Source organism: Vitis riparia, chromosome 18 (genome assembly GCF_004353265.1).
Source record: "Vitis riparia cultivar Riparia Gloire de Montpellier isolate 1030 chromosome 18, EGFV_Vit.rip_1.0, whole genome shotgun sequence".
Taxonomy (NCBI): domain Eukaryota; kingdom Viridiplantae; phylum Streptophyta; class Magnoliopsida; order Vitales; family Vitaceae; genus Vitis; species Vitis riparia.
The window spans coordinates 3,373,960-3,396,438 of NC_048448.1; the positions used below are offsets into that span (position 1 = coordinate 3,373,960).

The 22,479-nt window shown below is 39.2% G+C and overlaps 3 protein-coding genes and 1 pseudogene across 10 annotated transcripts; 3 read left to right on the forward strand and 1 right to left on the reverse strand.

Annotated features, from left to right (window-relative positions):
- The first annotated feature begins 402 nt into the window (after positions 1–402).
- On the forward strand, positions 403–7,129 carry LOC117906419 (flavonol synthase/flavanone 3-hydroxylase-like). The gene is made up of 3 exons (XM_034819435.1): positions 403–956; positions 6,230–6,557; positions 6,782–7,129. The coding sequence occupies exons 1-3, from the start codon at positions 490–492 to the stop codon at positions 6,992–6,994; spliced, it is 1,008 nt and encodes a 335-aa protein (XP_034675326.1). The 5' UTR covers positions 403–489; the 3' UTR covers positions 6,995–7,129.
- A 1,123-nt stretch (positions 7,130–8,252) lies between these two features.
- Positions 8,253–10,158, forward strand: LOC117907003 (annotated as a pseudogene).
- Positions 10,159–10,382: 224 nt separating this feature from the next.
- On the reverse strand, positions 10,383–20,272 carry LOC117907001 (fluoride export protein 1). 8 transcript variants are annotated; one of them, XM_034820307.1, is made up of 9 exons: positions 19,919–20,272; positions 19,518–19,562; positions 19,185–19,337; positions 17,346–17,791; positions 17,058–17,135; positions 13,395–13,493; positions 12,439–12,631; positions 11,824–12,248; positions 10,383–11,123 (listed from the first exon to the last, which is right to left on the reverse strand). In XM_034820307.1, the coding sequence occupies exons 4-9, from the start codon at positions 17,751–17,753 to the stop codon at positions 10,905–10,907; spliced, it is 1,422 nt and encodes a 473-aa protein (XP_034676198.1). In that variant the 5' UTR covers positions 17,754–17,791; positions 19,185–19,337; positions 19,518–19,562; positions 19,919–20,272; the 3' UTR covers positions 10,383–10,904. The 8 variants fall into 8 exon arrangements, with proteins under 8 accessions (XP_034676198.1, XP_034676202.1, XP_034676199.1 ...); XM_034820311.1 differs by having other exon boundaries at positions 19,518–19,576; XM_034820308.1 differs by having other exon boundaries at positions 17,346–17,756; positions 19,919–20,271.
- A 445-nt stretch (positions 20,273–20,717) lies between these two features.
- On the forward strand, positions 20,718–22,079 carry LOC117907305 (cold shock protein 2-like). Its single transcript, XM_034820807.1, has one exon. It carries the CDS (start codon positions 21,036–21,038, stop codon positions 21,711–21,713), a length of 678 nt encoding a protein of 225 aa, XP_034676698.1. The 5' UTR covers positions 20,718–21,035; the 3' UTR covers positions 21,714–22,079.
- Positions 22,080–22,479: the final 400 nt, after the last annotated feature.

The following is a 22,479-nucleotide window of genomic DNA, read 5'->3' on the forward strand; positions in this document are numbered from 1 at the left end:
GTGAGTGGTTTTTACGTCTCGAGCAAAAGATCATTTTTGTGGCGATAATTCTAAATGACCATAAGACGGTGACAGTCGCATTTAGTGATGTGAGGTCGATATCTCAAAGAGACAACAGTTCTTTCTCGGGCAGAGAGCGATGCCATTTCTAAATGGGGGTCAATTAGTTAAAGGCTAAAGCAACTGGAAATTATATATATATATATATATATATATATATATATATATATATATATAACAATCTAAAAAAATTATGCCACTCAGAGAACAACCGTACAAGTATGCAGCCAATCCCAAGTGATCAATCCGATAAATTTTAGCTAAATCCTACCGACACGTGTTTCCTCTTTTCGATTTAAGATGCATGTAATAAGAAGGCCCACGAGACGCTTAAAATTGGATTGTTATGCATTTGAGGCCATCTCCCTATGAGAAAAAGATTGAGAGGTGTAAGGTGAGAGACAAACCTAACCATTTTGGCGAGGCACAATGGCGGTAGAGAGAGTGCAAACCATCGCATTTTCATCCATCTTGGTGGACACCATCCCACCCGAGTTCATTAGATCTGAAAAAGAACAACCTGCTCTCACAACCTGTCTTGGGTGTATCCCTCAAGTCCCCACCATTGATTTCAGCGACCCAGATGAAGGCAACCTCACAAGATTGATTGCGGAGGCTAGCAGCGAGTGGGGGATGTTCCAGATTGTGAATCATGGCATTCCTAGTGAGGTTATCACCAATTTGCAGAAGGCTGGCAAGGAGTTCTTTGAGCTCCCACAAGAGGAAAAGGAACTTTACGCCAAGCCTCCTGATTCCAAGTCCATTGAAGGCTATGGAAGCAAGCTGCAAAAAGAAGTGGAGGGCAAGAAAGCTTGGGTTGATCACTTGTTCCATAACATCTGGCCCCCTTCTGCTATCAACTATCAGTACTGGCCTAAAAACCCACCTTCTTACAGGTTTGAAATACCGTCATTATTTTACCTGCATTATGCTAGCTCTTTTCTTGGCATTTACCTTTTCTTTTACACACTGCTTCATCCTCATCTTCATGTGACATGCACCTCAAAAGCTGAACACTTTGTATTATTTCTTTTATCATTTTGTTGGGAAGGGAGGGACAAAGAGAGAGTGAGATGTTTTTACTTTTTAGTGTTTGGACTGACGAAGCCAGCTTGGCCCCATGAAACCAATTTTTTCTGGCTCCGCCAATGGACTAGTCTACTAAAAAACTGATGAGTTAATCTAGTTGTCTCCAGGAGTTGTCTATGTATGGCTTGCACGTTATGCATATTGTTAGGCAGTTAGGAGTTAGGTTCAGCAGTTACTAAAATTAGGGTAGCATTTATTTTTGAGCAGTTTTATTTTTAGAAAACGTGGGCTGTAATGTTAGTGGTGCAGTTATGATTTTGTATTTGCTTATATAATGAGAAAAACCAGAAAATGATGAAAAGTAAGTTTTAAGCATCGCAAAAATCCTCTGTGTTTGTTTTGAGTTTCAATTTTGTTACTGGCTTTAAGAGAACCAACATTTGGTATCAGAGCCAAGTTGTCAAAGCAATGGCCGGTGACGAAGGAGATCCATCTAAGACGCTTGCAGTCGTCAAACCGACGGCAAGAGGAGCCTCAATCCCGATCCAATATCCAACGTTAAGCGAAACGAACTACGGCATATGGGCTGTCAAGATGAAGATAATCTTGCGTTCGCTAGGAGTATGGTCAGTGATCGAAGGTGGAGACACAGACGCTGACAAAGATCAAGGCGCCATGGTGGCCATTTCTCAAGCTGTGCCAGATGATGTGATGATGGCAATCGCGGAGAAGCAGACGGCCAAGGAGGCTTGGGACGCACTCAGGGAGATGCGAGTTGGTGAAGATCGCGTCAAGAAGGCACGCGTACAGGTGCTGAAACGGCAACTGAACAAGTTACACATGGAGGATTCAGAAACAATAAACGAGTTTTCCATGAAGCTTACCACTCTGGTGGGTGAGATCCGTTCGCTGGGCACGAAGCTCGACGACAGCGAAGTTGTTGAAAAACTGTTCAGTGCAGTTCCAGATAGATTTCTCCAAATTATCGGAACGATCGAGCAGTTTGGCGATATTGAGAACATGTCGGTTTCAGAGGCGGTTGGCCGTCTCAGAACCTTCGAGGAAGGACTTAAAGGGCGACTGCACTCAAAGGGCAGTGGAGAACAGTTACTCGTTACCCAGGCCGAGTGGGAGGCAAGAATCCCAAAGGCAAAGAGAGATGAAGGTTTCAGCAACAACAAAAGAGGAGGACGTCACGGGAGAGGACGTGGTCGTGGGCGTGGATATGGTGGAGGTCGAGGAAATGGTGAACGCACTAACGAAGACCGAAAGCCACGCAACTTCGACAAATCCAAGGTTAAGTGTTTCAATTGTAATGAATATGGACACTTCGCAAAAGATTGTCCCAAGCCAAACCGAAGAGAGAGGGCCAATCTTGTTACAACACAAACCGATGATGAACCGGCACTGCTGATGGCCGAAACTTGTGTTCTCAGCCACGCAATACAGAACGAGCATGTGTTACTGCACGAAGACAAGGTGGTGCCAAAGATTAAAAGCACCCGAGAGAAGGCTTGGTATTTAGATACCGGCGCAAGTAACCACATGACCGGTTGTATCGAAAAATTTGCTGAAATTGACACGACCATTAAAGGGTCAGTCAAATTTGGGGATGGCTCGGCTGTAAAAATCCAAGGAAGAGGTTCGGTTTTGTTTGAAGGCGTCACAGGTGAACATCGAATACTTACTAATGTCTACTACATCCCGATGTTGAAGAGCAACATAATAAGCCTTGGCCAGTTAGATGAGAACGGATGCAAGGTTGTGGTTGAAGGAGGTGTTATGACTATTTTGGACAGATCACAAAGGCTACTAGCAAAAGTGAACAGGTCAAGCAACCGGTTATATATGTTTAACATAGCACCAGCTCTACCCGAATGCTTTCTGGTAAGGAGCAAAGAAGAAGCGTGGTGATGGCATGCAAGATACGGGCATGTGAATTTTCATGCCTTGAAGTCTCTAAGTCAGAAACAGATGGTGCACGGCTTGCCCATAATCGAGCATGAGGACCGCATCTGTGATGGTTGTTTGATTGGAAAGCAACACCAAATCCTTTTCCGGCAGTGGCAAACTTCCGAGCAGAATCACCTCTTGACCTGTGGCATGGAGATTTATGCGGCCCAATTACCCCTGCTACTCACGGAGGGAAGCGCTATTTCTTGTTGTTGGTTGACGATTGTACAAGATTTATGTGGCAGGTGCTATCCGAGACAAAGACGAAGCATTTGAGGCATTTAAGAAGGTCAAAGCTGCAGCCGAAATGGAGAAAAACAGTAAGCTGAAAGCTTTGCGCACGGATCGTGGCGGCGAATTCACCTCAAATGAGTTCGAGACTTACTGTGAGCTGTTGGGAATTAAGCGTTATCTCACGGCGCCTTATTCTCCTCAGCAGAACGGAGTTGTTGAACGAAGAAATCAGACGGTGGTCGGCATGGCAAGGAGCTTGTTGAAAAGCATGGGAGTCCCAGGTGGATTTTGGGGAGAAGCGGTATCAACTGCCGTATATCTCTTAAATAGAGCACCAACAAAGAGCGTCGTCGGCAAAACTCCCTATGAAGCATACTATGACTGCAAGCCAAGTGTCGATCATTTTCGTATTTTCGGATGCCTTGCACATGTAAAAGTAGTTACACCGCACATTCCGAAGTTGGCTGATCGTAGCAAGCAAATGGTGTTCATTGGTTATGATATGAATACGAAAGGCTATCGAATGTTCGACCCAGCGACAAGACGAGTTGTGGTGACACGAGATGCAGTGTTCGAGGAGGAGAAGAAGTGGGAGTGGAGCAACTCTCCAGTAACAGGTACAGGATCAACAGGGAACACTCTTACAGCACACTATTTTACCATAGCAGGCGCATCTGATACGACAAATCAGGAAGATAAAGTAGCGGTCAGCGATTCTGGTATGGATTTCCCACAACCGACACAGGAACAAACTGGTAACCGATACCAGTATGCTTCACCAGTGATGAACATGAGATCCAGAACATCTGTTTCAGACCCCGATTCATTGACACCACACACTCCAGATGCAACTTTTGATGCTTTTGAAGGTGCGGCCTCAACAGAAGGAGTGCAGCCCACAACATCTGATGAGAGTTCATCAGAAGGACCACGGGGTAAGCGTGACATCAAAAGCCTTTATGATAAAACCTTCCCAATAGAACTGGAGTATTCGGGACTGTGTTTGCTAGGAGAGGAGGAGCCATCAACTCTCGAAGAAGCTAAGGCAGACCCGATGTGGAGAAAAGCAATGGAGGAGGAAATTTCTTCCATTCGAAGGAATGAAACTTGGAAGCTCGTCCCATTACCCGACAGCCACAAACCTATAGGTCTAAAGTGGGTTTACAAACTAAAGAAGGACACTCAAGGCAGAATCGTGAAGCACAAGGCGAGACTAGTGGCAAAGGGGTACGTTCAGCGACAAGGCATAGACTTTGATGAAGTTTTTGCCCCTGTTGCTCGGCTAGAGACGGTACGTTTGCTGATCTCTATTGCGGCACATGAAGGATGGGAGGTGCATCATATGGATGTAAAGTCAGCCGTCCTCAACGGTGAGTTGGAAGAAGAAGTGTATGTAATTCAACCGCCGGGATTTGAAATAAAAGGAGAAGAGCACAAGGTATTGAAACTGCACAAGGCATTGTACGGTTTGCGACAAGCACCTAGAGCCTGGAACTCAAAACTGGAAAAGTCATTGAGGACACTCGGTTTTGAGAAGTGTTCTTTAGAACATGTCGTGTACATGAGAAATCAAGGTAAAGAGAATTTAATTGTTGGAGTCTACGTGGATGATTTAATCATCACTGGAGAGTATATTCAAGACATAGACAAGTTCAAATCACAGATGGAAAAATTGTTTAGCATGAGTGACCTTGGGTTACTAAGTTACTATCTGGGAATTGAAGTCTGTCAGAATTCTCAAAGGATTACACTCAACCAGTCGGCATATGCAAGGAAGGTTTTAGATAAATGCGGCATGAAAGATTGCAACCCTTCGCAAATCCCGATGGAACCTCGTCTGAAACTGAGCAAGGAAAGCACAAGTCCACCTGTAGACACAACTCTGTACCGAAGTATTGTTGGCAGCTTAAGATACATACTGCACACGCGCCCAGATTTGGCATTCTCTGTCGGCATGGTGAGTAGATACATGGAGAAGCCCACAACGGAGCACATGGCCGCGGTGAAGCACATACTGCGGCACGTGAAAGGAACTTTAAACCTCGGTTGCGTTTATGAAAAGAAGGAAGGAAGCTTGAAGCTGATCGGCTACTCTGATAGTGATCTAGCTGGTGATACTAATGATAGGAAAAGCACCTCAGGTTTAATATTTTTCCTTGGGTCAAATCCTATTAGTTGGTGTTCACAAAAACAAAAAGTGGTTGCGTTATCTTCCTGTGAAGCAGAGTATATCGCTGCCTGTGCAGCAGCATGTCAAGGAGTATGGCTGGGACGATTGTTGGCAGAGTTGTTAAAAACCGAGGTTAAGAAAGTGTTTCTGAAGATTGATAATCAGTCCGCAATTGTGTTAAGCAAGAATTCAGTTTACCATGAGAGGAGCAAACACATCGATACCCGATTCCACTACATTAGAGATTGTGTTGAATCAGGAATGATTGAAATTCAACATGTTTGCACAGAAGATCAGCGTGCTGATATTCTGACAAAGTCACTTGCAAGATTGAAGTTTTTGGAGATGAGAGAGAAAATTGGTGTGCGGATCGTCAGTGGAGGACAACAAGCTTAAGGAGGAGATTGATGAGTTAATCTAGTTGTCTCCAGGAGTTGTCTATGTATGGCTTGCACGTTATGCATATTGTTAGGCAGTTAGGAGTTAGGTTCAGCAGTTACTAAAATTAGGGTAGCATTTATTTTTGAGCAGTTTTATTTTTAGAAAACGTGGGCTGTAATGTTAGTGGTGCAGTTATGATTTTGTATTTGCTTATATAATGAGAAAAACCAGAAAATGATGAAAGTAAGTTTTAAGCATCGCAAAAATCCTCTGTGTTTGTTTTGAGTTTCAATTTTGTTACTGGCTTTAAGAGAACCAACAAAAACAGATAAGACCTGAATCATATTGAATGTATTTATGGAGTTTTATTTTATCAATCATTTCCCTCTTGAATAATCTCAGGGCTGTGAACGAAGAGTACTGCAAGTGGGTACAACGAGTGGGACATAGGTTACTCAGTTTGCTGTCATTAGGGTTAGGACTGGAAAAAAATGAGCTCAAAGAGAACGTGGGTGGTGATGAATTGAAGTACCTTTTGAAGATTAATTATTACCCACCATGTCCTCGTCCAGACCTGGCTCTCGGGGTGGTTGCCCACACCGACATGTCCTCCATTACCATTCTAGTTCCCAACGAAGTTCAGGGCCTGCAGGTCTTTAGAGATGATCATTGGTTTGATGTCAAGTATATCCCTGATGCCCTTGTCATTCATATTGGTGACCAGTTGGAGGTTCGTCTTTCTTTCTTTCTTTCTCACACAATTTCTTAATTTCTTAATCATTTTATCCCTTCAAAATTCGCTAGGGTTTGTTGTATACATCATGTTTCAAAATCTTCTCATCATCATATCATGCCAGTTTGACGTTATTTACATTCTAACTTCATTATAAGACCAGGGGCTTCGTATACAATTAAGATAGAAGCATTAAAGAATTAAATAACGTTGTTTTGCAGATTTTGAGCAATGGCAAGTATAAGAGTGTGCTTCACAGAACAACTGTGACCAAGGAGATAACCAGAATGTCGTGGCCTGTGTTCTTGGAGCCGCCATCGGAGTTGGCCATCGGTCCTCTTCCAAAGCTCATTAATGAAAAGAATCCACCAAAATATCAGAAGAAGAAGTACTGTGATTATGTCTATTGCAAGCTTAACAAAATTGCCCAGTAAATTAAGGACGCACCTTTCTTTGATCTTTTGTAGTATGTCTTTTTCAGCGTCCACTTCTGCATGTCGGGAAGTTGAATACTTTATATGTGACAGTTCTATTTATTAGAAAAATGTGATTCTTTTGCCGCTTGTCGATTTGAGATCTTCAGATCGAACTCTTCAAACTCTCAATTGAGAACTCCAAAAGAGAATCAGAGATTTATTTAGAGATTAAATCAAGATCATAAATTTCACAAAAGTCAGTCATATTTGCATGTTTACTATCTCCACCATCATAGAAGCTCTAAGTAAAGATGACGAAGAACATCTAATTCCATTAATTACAGTGGGCCAGCTCTCCTGTTTCCGATTTGAGGTCAAGGGTAATTAGTTGGTTGGCTGGCTAGCTTTGAAGTCAAAACTGAGGTATGGCCGTACGGCTAGGTATCTAAGAATTAAAAAATCTTGGAATTGAAAAAATGGGTCACCAATTTAATAATGGATGGGTCCCCCTCCCCCATCGCCCATGCCTTCAATACTTAAAATCAAACATATATGTATATAAAAGACCTTTGATTTGGATGATGATGCATATGCAGGATTATTGGTTTGAATAATGTGGCTCGATATTCAAAGGTAGAACAAAGTATTGCCGCTATTGCCTGGGTACAGACTGTACAGTCGCCATGATAAGGTTGGTACATGCTTTTAAGCGGATCAGATTTTACTGCGTCAACCTCACATTGCTTCAGGCGGTTTTGTTCCGTGGAATAAATTCCAATCATCTCATGGCCTTTTTTTAGTTAATTTTCAAGCATAAATTCTGTCTCAAAAACTTTATGAATGAGACCAAGATTGATGTCACGAAATGTGAGCATTCCAGGTCTTTAATTCCTTATTATAATTGGTCCACTGAGACAGCAGTTGAACGTGGATCCTCCTTATCGGACCAATTCACAGTTGTCATTCAGCATTGATCGTCCTCATTTTACGTGTAAAAAAGGGTGCCTCCACGTATATTACACGTGTAAATAATCAAAGGGGGCGAGGCCATTTGATTTGTTGACATTCAAAATTGTGGATAAATTGTGGGTATTCGGTTTGACCTCTTCTGGGAATTGAATGCTTGTGGGATGTGATCCATGATCCATCCACATTGTGACGAAGATAGTAATGGTCTTCCATATCAGTCCTAATTACTAATTAGTGTGCTGCGACTCTCTCTATAAAAGGGGGTTGGGGGATAGGAGAGAGTTGCATCCGTGCATATGTCCTGCTATTGAAAGCTACAGCTACCAGTTGAGACTTAGCCATTTTTGTAGAACCGCCAATGGAGATAGAGAGAGTGCAAGCCATTGCCTTTTCGTCCTTATCGGAGGGCACCATCCCACCCGAGTTCATTAGATCTGAAAAAGAACAGCCTGCTATCACAACCTTCCATGGCTATGTCCCTCAAGTTCCCACCATTGATTTCAGCGACCCAGATGAGGCCAACCTCACAAGATTGATTGCGGAGGCCAGTATGGAGTGGGGAATTTTCCAAATTATCAACCATGGCAGTCCCTCTCATGTTATTACCAGTTTGCAGAAAGTTGGCAGGGAGTTCTTTGAGCTCTCACAGGAGGAGAAGGAACTCTATGCTAAGCCTCCGGATTCCAAGTCCATTGAAGGCTATGGAACCAAGCTTCAAAAGGAAGAGGAAGGCAAGAAAGCTTGGGTGGATCACTTGTTCCATAAAGTCTGGCCTCCTTCTGCCATTAACTACCACTTCTGGCCCAAAAACCCACCATCTTACAGGTCTGCAACACTTTGGATCATTTGCTTTACATGCCTTCATATTTGTATTATACTTATACTAGCCGCACGACACAATGCATTTTGACGCCTAGTTATGTTTGGTTGAGAGGATATAATAGAATAAGATGGGATTTGTATATCCTACGGTATGGTATGTCATTTAGTAAGATATGTTTATCCTCATGTATATATATTTCTGGTATATAATATAATATCTTTACTTATTATATCCAATGAATATGATATAATATCTTTAATTATTATAACCGATGATATCATATCTTAAGATGTTATATCCAATTATAATATTATGTTAGTCTTATATTTAATTTTTAAAATAAGTAAAAAAAAGAAATGAAACATATATTATTTTTCTATGTTTAATAATTGTTTGAAATAAAAAAAAAAATTTATTTCAATATTTGTTATTAAAAAAAATATAAAATTTCTATTACATGTCATGCTATTTTAAAAAAAATTATGATTTAAAATTTAGTAAATAATTATTTATTTATTTATTTATTAATAATATTCATTGATGATTAAAATATCTTAAATTTATGAATAATTTTTTTTTATGTTATTCAATATATAAAAATAATTTATATATTAATATTACTTTACAATAGATGTTATAAAAGTTGATTAAAATTAAAGTTAATTTTGGTGACAGGGATGCTAATGAGGAGTAGTATACAAAGTGTTTGCGGGGAGTGGCGGACAGGCTCTTTAGCCGATTATCATTAGGATTAGGGTTGGAAGAGGATGAACTGAAGAAGAGTGTGGGTGGCGATGAATTGACGTACCTTTTGAAGATCAATTATCATCCACCATGTCCTCGGCCAGACCTGGCTCTCGGGGTGGTTGCCCACACTGACATGTCCTCCATAACCATGCTCGTACCCAATGAAGTTCAGGGCCTTCAGGTTTTCAGAGATGATCATTGGTTTGATGTCAAGTATATCCCTAATGCCCTCGTCATCCACATTGGTGATCAGTTGGAGGTCAGTTTCTTTCTGTCTCACATGATATTATATTTTAATAAAACCCAATGTTTAAGAAATTATTGTTGTTTGCAGATTCTGAGCAATGGGAAATACAAGAGTGTTCTTCACAGAACCACTGTGAATAAGGAGATGACGAGAATGTCATGGCCGGTGTTCTGGGATCCGCCACCGGAGTTGGCTATCGGCCCTCTTTCGAAGCTCATCAATGAGGAGAACCCACCAAAATACAAGGAGAAGAAGTACTGCGATTATGCGTATTGTAAAGCTTAACAAGATTCCCCAGTAAATTATGGTCGTGTCAATATTTGAACTTGGGTGTATGTGAAGTCGAATGTTTTGTTGATATATATATTTTCATATATGAAAGTTCGTTTATTCAAATGTTTGATTCTCTTGTCAATGAAGCCGTCAAACATACCTATTGTACTTTTTCTTAATCAGATGGTTTTTAGAAGTAGAAATTTGATAGAACCGTTGCTACAAAGCATGGTTATTATGAGCCGTTCAGATGGGGAATGTCCTGTGCACATCCCCAATTCTAGCTTTGCATGTGGGGGCTCTCAAATTGTTTCTCAATTAGATAGAACCACATGCACAGGGTCCAGGCGGGAATACTCTATTCATCCTTTTCTAATAATATGATATACCCCTGCCAATCGAGAAAACAGAGAAGAAACAGTGTACCAATGATCTAAGCTTTTGTATTCTGTCACAGCAAAGATCTCATACATACACTACAAACTTGGATTCCCTGTTACACCCGTGATCTTAGCCACGAAAAAACTTTATAACCTCTCATTTAATCTTCAAGTTTGAATCAAAGCGGGCTATTCTGATCACTACAATTTCATGAGCAATAACTAACTCAACTTGTATGGACTTTACAAAACACACTAGAGACAGCATATTCGTTATCGAAGCACGGCATCAGAATTAGAGCACAATGTGATTGGCTAGCTCAATTTTTTGGTGCCAGCAACAGGTTCACCTCGGGGCCTGTGAAGCATGCTCAGGTAGCACAAGGATCTTGTTTGTGCACGATGTAAAATCCGCATGATGTTGACTTGATGTCAAGCCTATATGAAGGAAAGATCAAAGATCAAAGACAAGAAACTGGTCTCTACAATCTAATCGTATCCCTTCGTCCAGACGGGAACCGAGTATATCAGTGTGCCCAAGCCAAAGGAGAGAAATATTGTAAGCATGGCATATGCATATGCTCTCCAGGGATGATGGCTCTCTCTCATGGCATTAAACTCAGCAATGAAAGTAGAAACGGTGCTCAGACAGCCCAAAAATCCAAACTCTATACCTGTCACAATAGTATCACAATTCTTGGAATCCACCTGCACCAAACAGATCAAAGGATTCAAAACCTAAATAATATTCACACAGCAAGTAATAATGATTATGCCATGTAAAATTAAAGCCATAGAGCATGATTGCAGTTAAAGAAACCAAAAAAGGGTAGAGAAAAACAAATGCACCATTGAATACAGTTAATCCAATGAAGAAAAAGGGAATATAAGGAGGTAAACCCCATTTTTCTTTCAGAAAAAAAATAGCCTCAGTGGATAAAAACCAGTTATTATCACTGATAATGCAATCAAAGTGCTAGCAATAACCCAAAGAACAACGTTCAGACTGAAAACATTTGGGTTAGACTCCTCTTCGGTGTTCAATGAGGATGATCCATACGTAAATATTCAGATTTATAAACACGAGTACTGGTGTACAGGAGGTTCTGGAGCCCATGCCCCACCCCCAGAATGTGAGTAATCCTACTCTAAGAAGTTATGTTGCTCACAAAACCCTACTTCGAAAGTTATGAGCTGCATTTCTGATGTCTTTGGCATTTATTAAAGACCCCTACCAAGAAAAATATACTCTTTAACCCCAATGGAAAATTTCCTATTCATTATTGATGAAAGATTATGATCCATATGCTATTCAAATACAAACTTATGAATTGTACCCACACACAGCAAAATGGAGGAAAAGAGGAGGGAGTGCAGTATGGATGGAAATCATTCAATAGAACCTCACCGCTTTTTTCAGTGTAGAGAGTCCTGCCATCACAGAAGCTGCTGAAACATTAGCAATCAAAGTCCCAAAAGGAACCCATTTGAACAAACCTGCTTTTCCTAACCCACGTCCATTAAATCGGGCCAACCACCATCTAATCCACACCCCTAGAGGTGCAACCATGCAACCCAACCACAGCTGTGCCTCACTGCTTCCGCTTTGAAACTCTCTTTTCTCCAATATTCCACATAGACTATATAACAAGCCCAGGATCAGCATCCCCACCACCATAACTGCTAAGTGACGTTTACAGCTGTCCACCCTCCAGTTGCCGCTGGATCTAAGGATGCCACGTTTTCCACCAGAATTTAGCCTTTTAAGAAGCCATCTAAAGCCCTTTGCAGTCTCAACACCAAAAATAATTGAATATGCAGCAAGAAACAAGCCTGTAAAGAACCAGAAGGTCAAAAACTCATCTTCCAGCAAGTGGATTCACCTATACTGCTGAGTGTTTGTTGCCAAATTTGAATAAGGGGACCAGCTGATATAGTCGAACCTTGAAATTTTCATTACTACCCATGGTCCAGCTTGTCAATGCCTCTACTATAACATGATTTTTACAAAATGACAAGTTACCTATGAGAAAGCCAAGCACAGAAAAAACCCACTGGCCATCAACACTGAGATCAAGCATTTTCTGATTCCAGCCACTGAAGGTTGTAAGGCTTCCTAAGTAACCGGTTGTCAATCCAATGGCTAGCTGATCTGAGACACTGGATATATCTCCTTTGAAGACAACGCCCCACCATCCCATTAAGAAAGAACCAGCCTAGCAAATGCACAAACAATTTCCATGAAATAACCATATTAAAGTTACAATGCGGAAAATAGTTAAGAGTATATGGTTGGGTGTGTGCCAAACCCAACCCCAAGGACAAACCTTCAAGGTCAAAGCCCAACCTTAAACAAGTATCAACATGAGGTGCTATTTTTTAGCCTAAATCAAGCTGAAAGTTTCACACTATGGATTGGCATGTTTTACATGGTCTTAAGCTCACACTATAATGCCAAGTTAAATCATTTAGTGAAAAGAACCTAATTGAATGCCTTGAACTAGGTCTATGACCTCTGTTCTACCAAATTATTAGAACTAACCATCAGAGTGTGCAATGCATGTCTCTGTAATCATAATCAAACCATTTAATTACTAAAATTTTTATCAAAATATACTAATGCCATTTGCTGGGTTCCAATTGAGCCTAGTAGCATGATGCCTCAACCTAACAACTAGCCTATGGGAGGTTTTTTATAGCCTTAAATATAGCCAAAGCAAGGCATTGGAACAAACAAATGACACCAAAAGGTTGGAGCCATAAATGAAGCCATTCTTGCAATTTCTATACATGTGATGGGTCACTTCTGTCTACAGAAAAATCATTAACACGGAAATGGGGGCAAACATTTAAATATTAAAAGGAGACATCTGCATCATTCTCTAGTGTACGGATATCTATATGTGCGTGTGTGAGTGTGTGTGTGTGAGAGAGAGAGAGAGAGAAAAAAAGAGAGGGAGGGAGGGAGGAGAGAGAGACCATATTAGAAGGAAGATCAAGGTACAGAATACTTTGGTTGCTTGTCAAGCTGGCAACTCCAGGACCAAACAATTTTTGCAGCAAATACCTTGTTAAAGCCTACAACATATAGCATGGAAAAGGTGAGTATTTTGCAATCAACACATGCTACTTTAAACGCTTTCCCCAAACTTTAAAAAAGAAGAAGAAGGAGAGAAAGAAAGAAGGCAAACTAGTTTCTAACACTGGACTCAGATCTTCCATCATTGATATAAGTTAAATAGCAAATCCAAGTGGTTCCAAGAAATCGTATCATCATTGTATTAAGAAGAATAATATTAAAAGACGCATCAACATCAGCTGCTCCTTTTAGAGCATAATACTGGCCAACAAAGGCAAATGTTATTCTTATAACGAGTTTGGCCAACACAAAAAAGTTGAGATAGATGTGTACAAAGACAATGAAAGCTGAAATAAGACACATTATATGAAATTGAGGAAGCGGGACTCAAAATATGGAACCGATTCATATTTACAGGTACAAAGATAAAACTGACAACAGAACCAATAAGCAACTTAGGCAAATCAAAATGCAAACAGAAAAAGGGAGAAGCAAATTTTTAGGCTCACTGGGAAAAGCTTAACCATGACAATAGGAACAGAAGTCAGAAGTCCAAAAGTGTAAAAGTCTGACCAAGAAAGAGTTTCATGACAAGCAGGGCCCATCACAATTTGCAAAAAAGTTCCAGGTTTATTCCTGTCCTTAGAGACCTTCAGTTACCCTCCATAAGCAACCAAATATTTCATATTAAAGAGGAATACGAACATAATAAAAAAGGAAAACCAAAAAGAAAGAGCTCCAAGAGAAATTACCATTGATGGTTAAGAGAGCAATGAATTGGAAAACAAAAATTTAGAGGTAACACAGCTTATTTGTATTGGGCTGCACAAATCACGTTTAAAATAATCTCAAACTGTTTAGTTTGGCACTTGTACATTTTTACAGTTTTCAAAATCAGTAAATTGAATCAGCAAGTTTTTTTGGGCAGTTGTCTATGAATTTGAGGTACTTTTTTTTTTTATAGGTAATCTATGAATTTAAGCTACTTTGTTCAACAGAACATCCTATAGCCTTTCAGGATCCAATCTCTAACTTCCTACTGATAGAAAAATATTTAATCCTGTTGTTTTCATCCCTACCATCCTTCTGGATGTGAATTTAATATCATTGGGATCTAGGACCTCAGTTGGATCCAAGATCTAATTCTGGAAAGGGGGGAAAACAACTTTTATCCCCTCTCAACAATATTGGTGAGTGATTTCCAGGAGAACCTCTATTCAAGCTAGGTTTTCTGTTTCACAATTTGTTGACGCTATTTTCAAGTAACATTCATGTTAAGGCCAACGTGAACTGGTAATATATTGGGATATACCAACATCTTGCTGAGAGATGAAACATCGGTTAATCCTCTCATACCCCTGCATTCCATCCTACATTTTCAGAGAACATTGTACAACTTCAAAAAATTGATCAACTGCTCCAATAATAAGATAATGTCTCCCAATGCTAAACAGGCATATGAATTTGATCTTCTGGTCATTCTATTTAATTGCTTACACTCCACAGCTCAATGATATAAGCTGAAATTTTTCAAAATTCAAATGACAAGAAATATCTGTGTAGTTTTGGAAGCATATAAAAGCAATTATAATGATATTTAGGAAACCAAGATTTAACATATTATATCAGACAAAGAACGAGCAGAACCAGACTTGGTTCCTCACCCCACATTAGCAATGACCCAAACCATCCCTAATGATCAATGGTAAAAAAATTCAAAATTCCTTGGCTCTAAACTAAAAATTATGCTGTAGATAGAGTTAAAAGGGCTAAAAGCACCTTTTTGGAAAGAACCTATTTCATCGACCCTGTGGAACTAGAAATTTTGCATTGATTAACATAGACAGTTTCTAGACCCCAAACGGTTGCGGACCACATACCAGGAAATATTAGAGAAAGGAAATGCAACAATTAATATGCAATCAGCTGAATGTAATTTATTTCAGAAGCACAATCCATTCATATTACTCGTGTGGGAAGACAAAATAATAGAAAAGAAGCTCCATGATTTAAAACAGGACAAAGGATCGGGAGCGTGAGCAATGGGCAAAACATCATTAAAGTGAGAACAGCGTTAACATAACTTTGAAGGAGGGGAAAACCGTAAAAGAGGAACATGAAGCAAAAGTTGTTATTTTGGATATATTTTGAAGATGCAGAAATTACACAAAAATATTCCAAATTTTTAAAATTTTTTAGAATTAAACACAAATGAAATCTAGTATGATGCACTATGTGAAAGAGTATAAGATACTATGAAAGGAGGATTGTAAAATACCTAAGGTGAGCAATTTTATATGAAATGGCCATACCCAGGCTTAGACTTGCAATTTCACACTTCATATTCTAAGTAATTGGAGGACCTGAATTATTTACTTTCTAATTCTATGCCCTTCGGATTTGAAGAATCACATGGTGGAGAATTTCATCTGCAACAGTAGTTCTCTTGAAACAAGGGTTAAGTTTACTCATTTCTTTATAGCAGCAGTTGAATGCATATCATTTCCTTTCAGTGCATATCTTTATCAGATGCATTATGTTAATAGCAAATATCTGCAGCCACTGATCATGCAATAACATGTTAAAGCTAACAATCACGTTATCATTTGTAATTTCTGCACATTACAAGTTAAGTATGATCAATGTTCCAGGTAGAATTGAGACCTTCTAAGAGGTATTATATAGATTAGATCCTGAGATTTCCTTTTAACAAGTGGCAGTTATTTAAATTCCAAGGTTATCCTTTCCCCATGAATACAGATTAGTTCCCTTTCTTGTGATGATGTGAAAGAAAAATCTAAAACTGCAGAGATCTTCAATATAATGATTCAATTATATTACCAAATTTTATCCCTGATCAATAGAGAATTCCAAATCAGTTAATTCAGTTCTACTGGTACAACTCATCAGGTTCTTGATCTTCGAGTACTTCTCATAATCTCACACCCCTCACATTTTAAAATGTGTTTACATTACAAATTTTGTGAGTTGAACTTGACTTCATTATTTGAATGAGAAAACTACCCAACAACTTCAAGGTTGAACTTCTAAGAGAAAATGGAAGTTCCATTATCTAACTTTTTTTAGCATATTTTCTTTGTTTTGCTATTCATATGATATCCATATGCAATTTGTCAATATAAAATTTCAAGCACATTTCACAAGATTTTGCACATACTACAGCTGTATAGATTATCTTTCTTGTGCAAAAGAAAAGGTTGCTTTTTGTTCCAGTCATATACTGTCCCCTATACATGGAAATAATTTGGAAACATGTTTGATATGACACATATATGGGAGTCATTGTTTCCAATATCTCAACAGGCAACACGATAATAACCAATCCCAATATGTCATCAGGTAATGCAGAAATATGTACCCAAAAGTTGCTCCAAAGCACGAAAATTCAGAGTGAAGAAAGTGAACAGAAAAATCATGGTGAGAGGGCAATTAACAGATCGCAGTTCAGAATTCAGACACACAAAAATATGAATATTCCAATCAAAATAAACATTTGCTCCAATTCTCAGAAACTGTAAGACATAAAAAGTTCAACAAATTACCCCAAGAATCCCAAGAACAGCTAAATGAATGAGGCATGAGATATATTCCACCAACCATGGCAACTCTTTCTTATTGTCCTACATATAGAAACATGAAACAAAAAATTATCCATATGAATTCTATCAAGAGGAAACAGAGCATGTTTGAATTGTTTATCTTATCATCAATTTACAAAAAAAAAAAAAATCCCAAGCAGAAAAATCATAAAATCCATGCCCACAAAGCTATTTTCCAATTGATCCCTGTAGACAATTACAAAAATGGGTAAAACATTATGGGAAACTCACTTCATCTTTGTCTGCAGAGTATACCATGGCATCTGATGAAAGCGGAGATATGATTTCTAACGGCGATGGAGATGCAGGGGAGACTGTATTTGCAGTGGCATCACGAAACCAAATTTCATGTGGTTTTAATAAAGAATTCTCTGGAATGGGAACCACTACTCCATTGTCTAACATGTTATCAAAAGATAAGCGGAAGCTACTACTCTCACTAATCCTGTTGCTGTGAAGTGCCCGATCCCCAATATCTCCAGCCTGTGAAACAGTCTCACTCTCAATGTCATCATCCATTTGAGGGGGCACAGGACCTGGTAAACCACAAGAGCGTCTTCTTAATGAGGAGCCAGCGCTGCTTGACCGGCCAAACGATCCACTTCGTGTTTCTTCCAAATCATTAGTCTTATGATCCATAACCTTTCAGAAGGAAAACTAGGCCTCGTTCAGAATGACTTCAAAGCACCAATGAATAACAATGGTGAATCAGGCACAAAGAGGAGAAGATAAAAGATAAAATGACAGTGATAATAATAATTTGTGATCTCAACACTTGCAATTTCTGAAAGTCATAGTCAACTACCCAGTATTAAAACATAAATAAATAACAAGACATACAAATGTGAACAAGTTACGACACCTAACAGATTCATTGAACAGCAAGTCAAGGTCAAAAATTATAAAAATATAAATGCTGTTTAAATACAAATGTCGGCTACCATGATGTGAGGTAAGGGGAAATGAAAACATCAAAATCAATGGGACTGTAAACCATCCATATATTTGATTTTTTGTTTTTAGTTTAAAAGTAGATTTCCTTGGGCAGCCAGAAGATTGGAATTCATAGGTGTTGCCCAGTGTTTGGCCAGCCGGCAGCTAAACCAAGAAGTTCTTGGATCTTTCATACTATTTTCTAACTAATTTATTAAAAACCACGTAGCTGTGAAACATGAAAATAATACATTCTAGCATAGATAGAGAGCACCTTGGACGGTCAAAATCGTTTGCTTTGACACCAAGTTGTTGACTGCTTACTCCCTTAAGGTTGAAGCCTAAAGAAATGACTCAGGTTTCAAGATTCTAATACCAATATCAGGACACCCTAACATGATAAGATAAATTTGTATTCTCCTTGAAAAATAAAGATGAAGTATAACAACTCCCATCCATGTCTAATCATCAACGTTACACAGCTATTATTGCTTGTTACCACACACCAATCAAGAATCTCCTCAACCTTACCAGGATGGAGGAGGCTGGGCCATTCATTAAAATAAGTGAAACTGTTATTCCTGCAAATAAAGCACTTAGTTGCCATATGAACTAACTATAAATGTTTCAAAAAGTACACCCTAGTGTATCAGTGACAGTGAGATGATGGTAATGAAGGGATGAGAAAAAGGGAGATAGATTTCCACCAAGGAAAACAGTCAGGAGCAAGAAAGGAAACCAAACATAACATATTCTTATACCTTAACACCAGAACATGGGCACATGCAAGATGAGATCTACTAAGTTCTCCAAAAAGCATTATTATATTCCATGGAATCATAAGACCTTTTGATGAAAAGAAACAAAAGAAAATCATTTCCTACCACATTGTCAGTGAATCTTCAATATCAAACAACTATATTAATCTTTCACAGTTATTTAATTATTAACAACCAATAGATCAATCTCCACATCATGTACTCAAATGTTTTGAATGGGTTTTGGACCAAAATCAAGTGGAACCCACATCAGAGCATATCATAATCTTTTAAGCCTAAACTCAACCGTAAAGCAACAAAAGGGTAACTGAATAATGTTTCTTTAACTCTCGACCACTAGAAAAATAAGTAAAGTTACTTTTTTTTCAGTGAAGATGTGCTTCCACTATGAGGGCAAAAGGCAAAGCAAAACACAAACCCCACTTCAATCCAATTGGATGTGAACCAGATGTTCCTAATTTGATATTGTATGCAGAAACTGGTGCCAAGAATATTGCTTTCAACTCCGTACCTGTAGGCGATGTTTGTTATTCAAATTCGATCATACATAAAAACAGCATCACTGTTGAGATATATATATATATAATTTAATTTTGAAGGTAAACAGAGAAAGAGACTCAAATCACACCATCAAACTAACTTAAAATGCCTTTTTAGGATTAAAATAATGGTATTGATACAGAAAGAGTACCGCAAAAACTGAATCCTTGGAATCTTCTTCTTCTTCTTCAACAGCCTGCAGGGGGACGTCTATGTGAAACCAATAAAAGAGTAACCTTAAAAATATGTGAAATAACAAAGGAGAAATTTTTTTTGAACTCTGAGGAAATCAAACTCGGGTTTTCTAGGTTTAAAATCACTCCAACGGTGAAACCAACTTTTCCCGGAAACAAAAACGGGCTTTCACCTCCATTCTATACACAATATGATGCCCGTGAATTTGGCGACTCTCCTTTTTCCTTTTTTTTCTTTTTTTGGTTGGGTGGGAAAGCTCTGGCGTTGGGACCAGCTAGAACGTTTAGAGAAAACAAAAGATTTTGATGCGGGAAACTATTTTGCATTGAAAACAAACGAGAAAAATCTGAGACTTACAGCTTCAATTTCTTTGCTTTCTCTTACAGTTTCTCGGCTTCCAATCAATTAGTAAATTGCAGATTTTGCTCGGGAAGGTATATATGTTTGACAAACCAACACCCAAGACCCAAGACCCAAGGAAGCAATTCATACACAACTCTTCAAAGGCGGACTTCAATAGAACTTGTTGAATTGAAAAAAAATGCCTTGTCAATGATAAAAAGTATGGCATAACTATTTTTTATTTCATAAATAGTTTCAATAAGACATCCATTCATGGTGTTTAAGAAACAAATCATTCAAGAACGGTATGATTAGAAAATATGTGTGTGAAAATGAATTTATTTATATATCACAGAGAGAAAGCAATGCAGAGGTTGCGTCATTTGGGCTTTAAAACTCTACTTTTTTCTGAATGCGTAACGTAACAGCTCGAATAAAGTCAACTCAAAAGAGCATATCTCTGCCAACCACGTGGGCATCTGTAATTGGATCTTTGTGATGCATGGATAAAGAAGGTCCAAGTTATCCTATTCCTTCTCGACTGGCCAGCTTGGGAACCGCGTGGCTCCTTCCAATTTCGAGGAAGGCTGTTGAATTCGATCTATGTAGTGTCTTTTTTTATTTTTTATTTTTTTAATTTCAATTTATCCAAAATTTCAAAAGAAAATTTAAATATTAAAAATGAATTATGGATGAATAAATATCATTATATATATTTATATATAAAAGATAGTATTTTAAGGATATATAAATTGATATACATATTTTTTGCGATGGCAGCAGCATGGCAGATGGGTATGAATTTGGATAGAGAGACCCGACTCAAAAGTGGTTTTTAGAAACGAAGACAAACCCCAAATGGATAAACCAGGGGACGCGTTTGAGCCGTGGATTGAATCCGACCGTTCGCTAACCGATGCTTCACCGTCCGATACATAACCACCAGGGCCCAATTCACTCAACACCCTCTAAAAGGCTTCGGCATGGAATTCAGAAGCGAAGAGTGAGAGATACAGCCGAAGAAGCTTCTTGCCCAATGGCTAATCCTTTCCAAAATCCGTGACAAAAGGATTTTTGAAAGAGAAACTTCTGGAATCTTCTACAACCCAGATTTTGAATTATAGAAGCATCAATGGCGGAGTCCAAGAGATCGACAGGGACGGTGAAGTGGTTTAGCGGTCAAAAAGGCTTCGGCTTCATAGCTCCGGACGATGGGGGCGAAGATCTCTTCGTTCATCAGACTTCCATCCGATCGGACGGATTTCGGACCCTGTCCGAGGGTGAAACCGTGGAGTTCGCTGTCGATCACGGCGAAGATGGTCGGACGAAAGCCGTCGAGGTGACGGCTGTCCGTGGATCTTACTCTTCAGGCGGTGGCGGTGGGAGGGGGTTTTCCGGTGGGAGAAGTAGGGGTGGTAGTTATGGTCGATACGGTGGCGGCGGTTATGGTGGTGGTGGTGGTTATGGTGGTGGTGGTGGTGGTTACGGAAGAGGTCTGAGGGGTGGTCGGAGAAGTGGCAGGACAGATGACGGATATGGCGGCGGCGGGGCGTGTTATAATTGCGGCCGAAATGGTCATTTGGCCAGAGATTGTTATCAGGGCAGTGGTGGGGGGAGACGAGGATACGGTGGCGGTGGTGGATACTCTGCTGGTGCTGGCGGTGGTGGATACTCTGCTGGTGCTGGCGGTGGTGGATACTCTACTGGTGCTGGCGGTGGTGGATACTCTTTTGGTGCTGGCGGTGGTGCATGCTATAACTGTGGAGAGGAAGGGCATTTTGCGAGGGACTGCCCTAATGGTCAGAAGTGACAATGTGGGTTTACCTCTCTAATATAATTTTTATGTGGTTTGTGGTGATTGTTTCGGGGATGAAACCAGAGAAGACAAATGGATCAGCAGCGCTTGTCATCAACAACTGTTTCTCCTTGTTGAGTTTCGGTCTTCCATATTTTTGGTAAATTTGTTTGTAATGTGGGTAATTGTTTGCATGATATATAGTTTTTTCTCTTCCTTGTTCTTTGTTTTCCATCCATTGATCATCTTTACATGTTCCTTGTGATATTTAGTGAAAAAGGCTCAATATTAATTGAATATGTCTTGGCCACAATCTACTTTTTCTTTTGCTGCTTGCAGTAGTTGTATCAAATATTTACATGTTTGATGCTTTGTTTCTCAGTTTCCATTTATATATAATCCATGATTAGAACTGGATTTATGGATTCTGAACCCTCAACAATATTGCCTTTGGATTCCTGTGGGAACAAATATGATGGCCTGGTTGTCAAAAGGAGAATGAGTTGTTTAGCGCTTCTCAATTTTCTAGTCCTTTTCTTTTTTGTGGATAGGATATCTTCTCTTTCTCAATGTTATCTTCAAACAATAAAATATAATTGTGGATGCCCTTTTCAGTAGCTCCATGAAGCATATCGTCAATATGCTAAAAAAGAAAAAAAAAAGAAACTATTTTTAGAGTTTCTGTGGTCTTCCAAATTGCATGATATTTTATTACCATGCTAATGGTCATACACACAGTGGAGAGATATTATTGATGTGACTTATCTATTTCTGTTTGAAA

Excerpts from the sequence above, each read along its gene's own strand:
- LOC117907001 (XM_034820307.1), bottom strand. The coding sequence starts at position 17,753 with ATGGATCATAAGACTAATGATTTGGAAGAAACACGAAGTGGATCGTTT. Across the intron at positions 13,494-17,057 it reads CTGTTCTTGGGATTCTTGGG|GCTTTAACAAGGTATTTGCT; the intron begins GTAATTTGTTGA and ends TATATGTTGTAG. Across the intron at positions 11,124-11,823 it reads TCTCTACACTGAAAAAAGCG|GTGGATTCCAAGAATTGTGA; the intron begins GTGAGGTTCTAT and ends TGTTTGGTGCAG.
- LOC117906419 (XM_034819435.1), top strand. The coding sequence starts at position 490 with ATGGCGGTAGAGAGAGTGCAAACCATCGCATTTTCATCCATCTTGGTG. Across the intron at positions 957-6,229 it reads AAAAACCCACCTTCTTACAG|GGCTGTGAACGAAGAGTACT; the intron begins GTTTGAAATACC and ends GAATAATCTCAG. Across the intron at positions 6,558-6,781 it reads ATATTGGTGACCAGTTGGAG|ATTTTGAGCAATGGCAAGTA; the intron begins GTTCGTCTTTCT and ends GTTGTTTTGCAG.
- LOC117907305 (XM_034820807.1), top strand. The coding sequence starts at position 21,036 with ATGGCGGAGTCCAAGAGATCGACAGGGACGGTGAAGTGGTTTAGCGGT.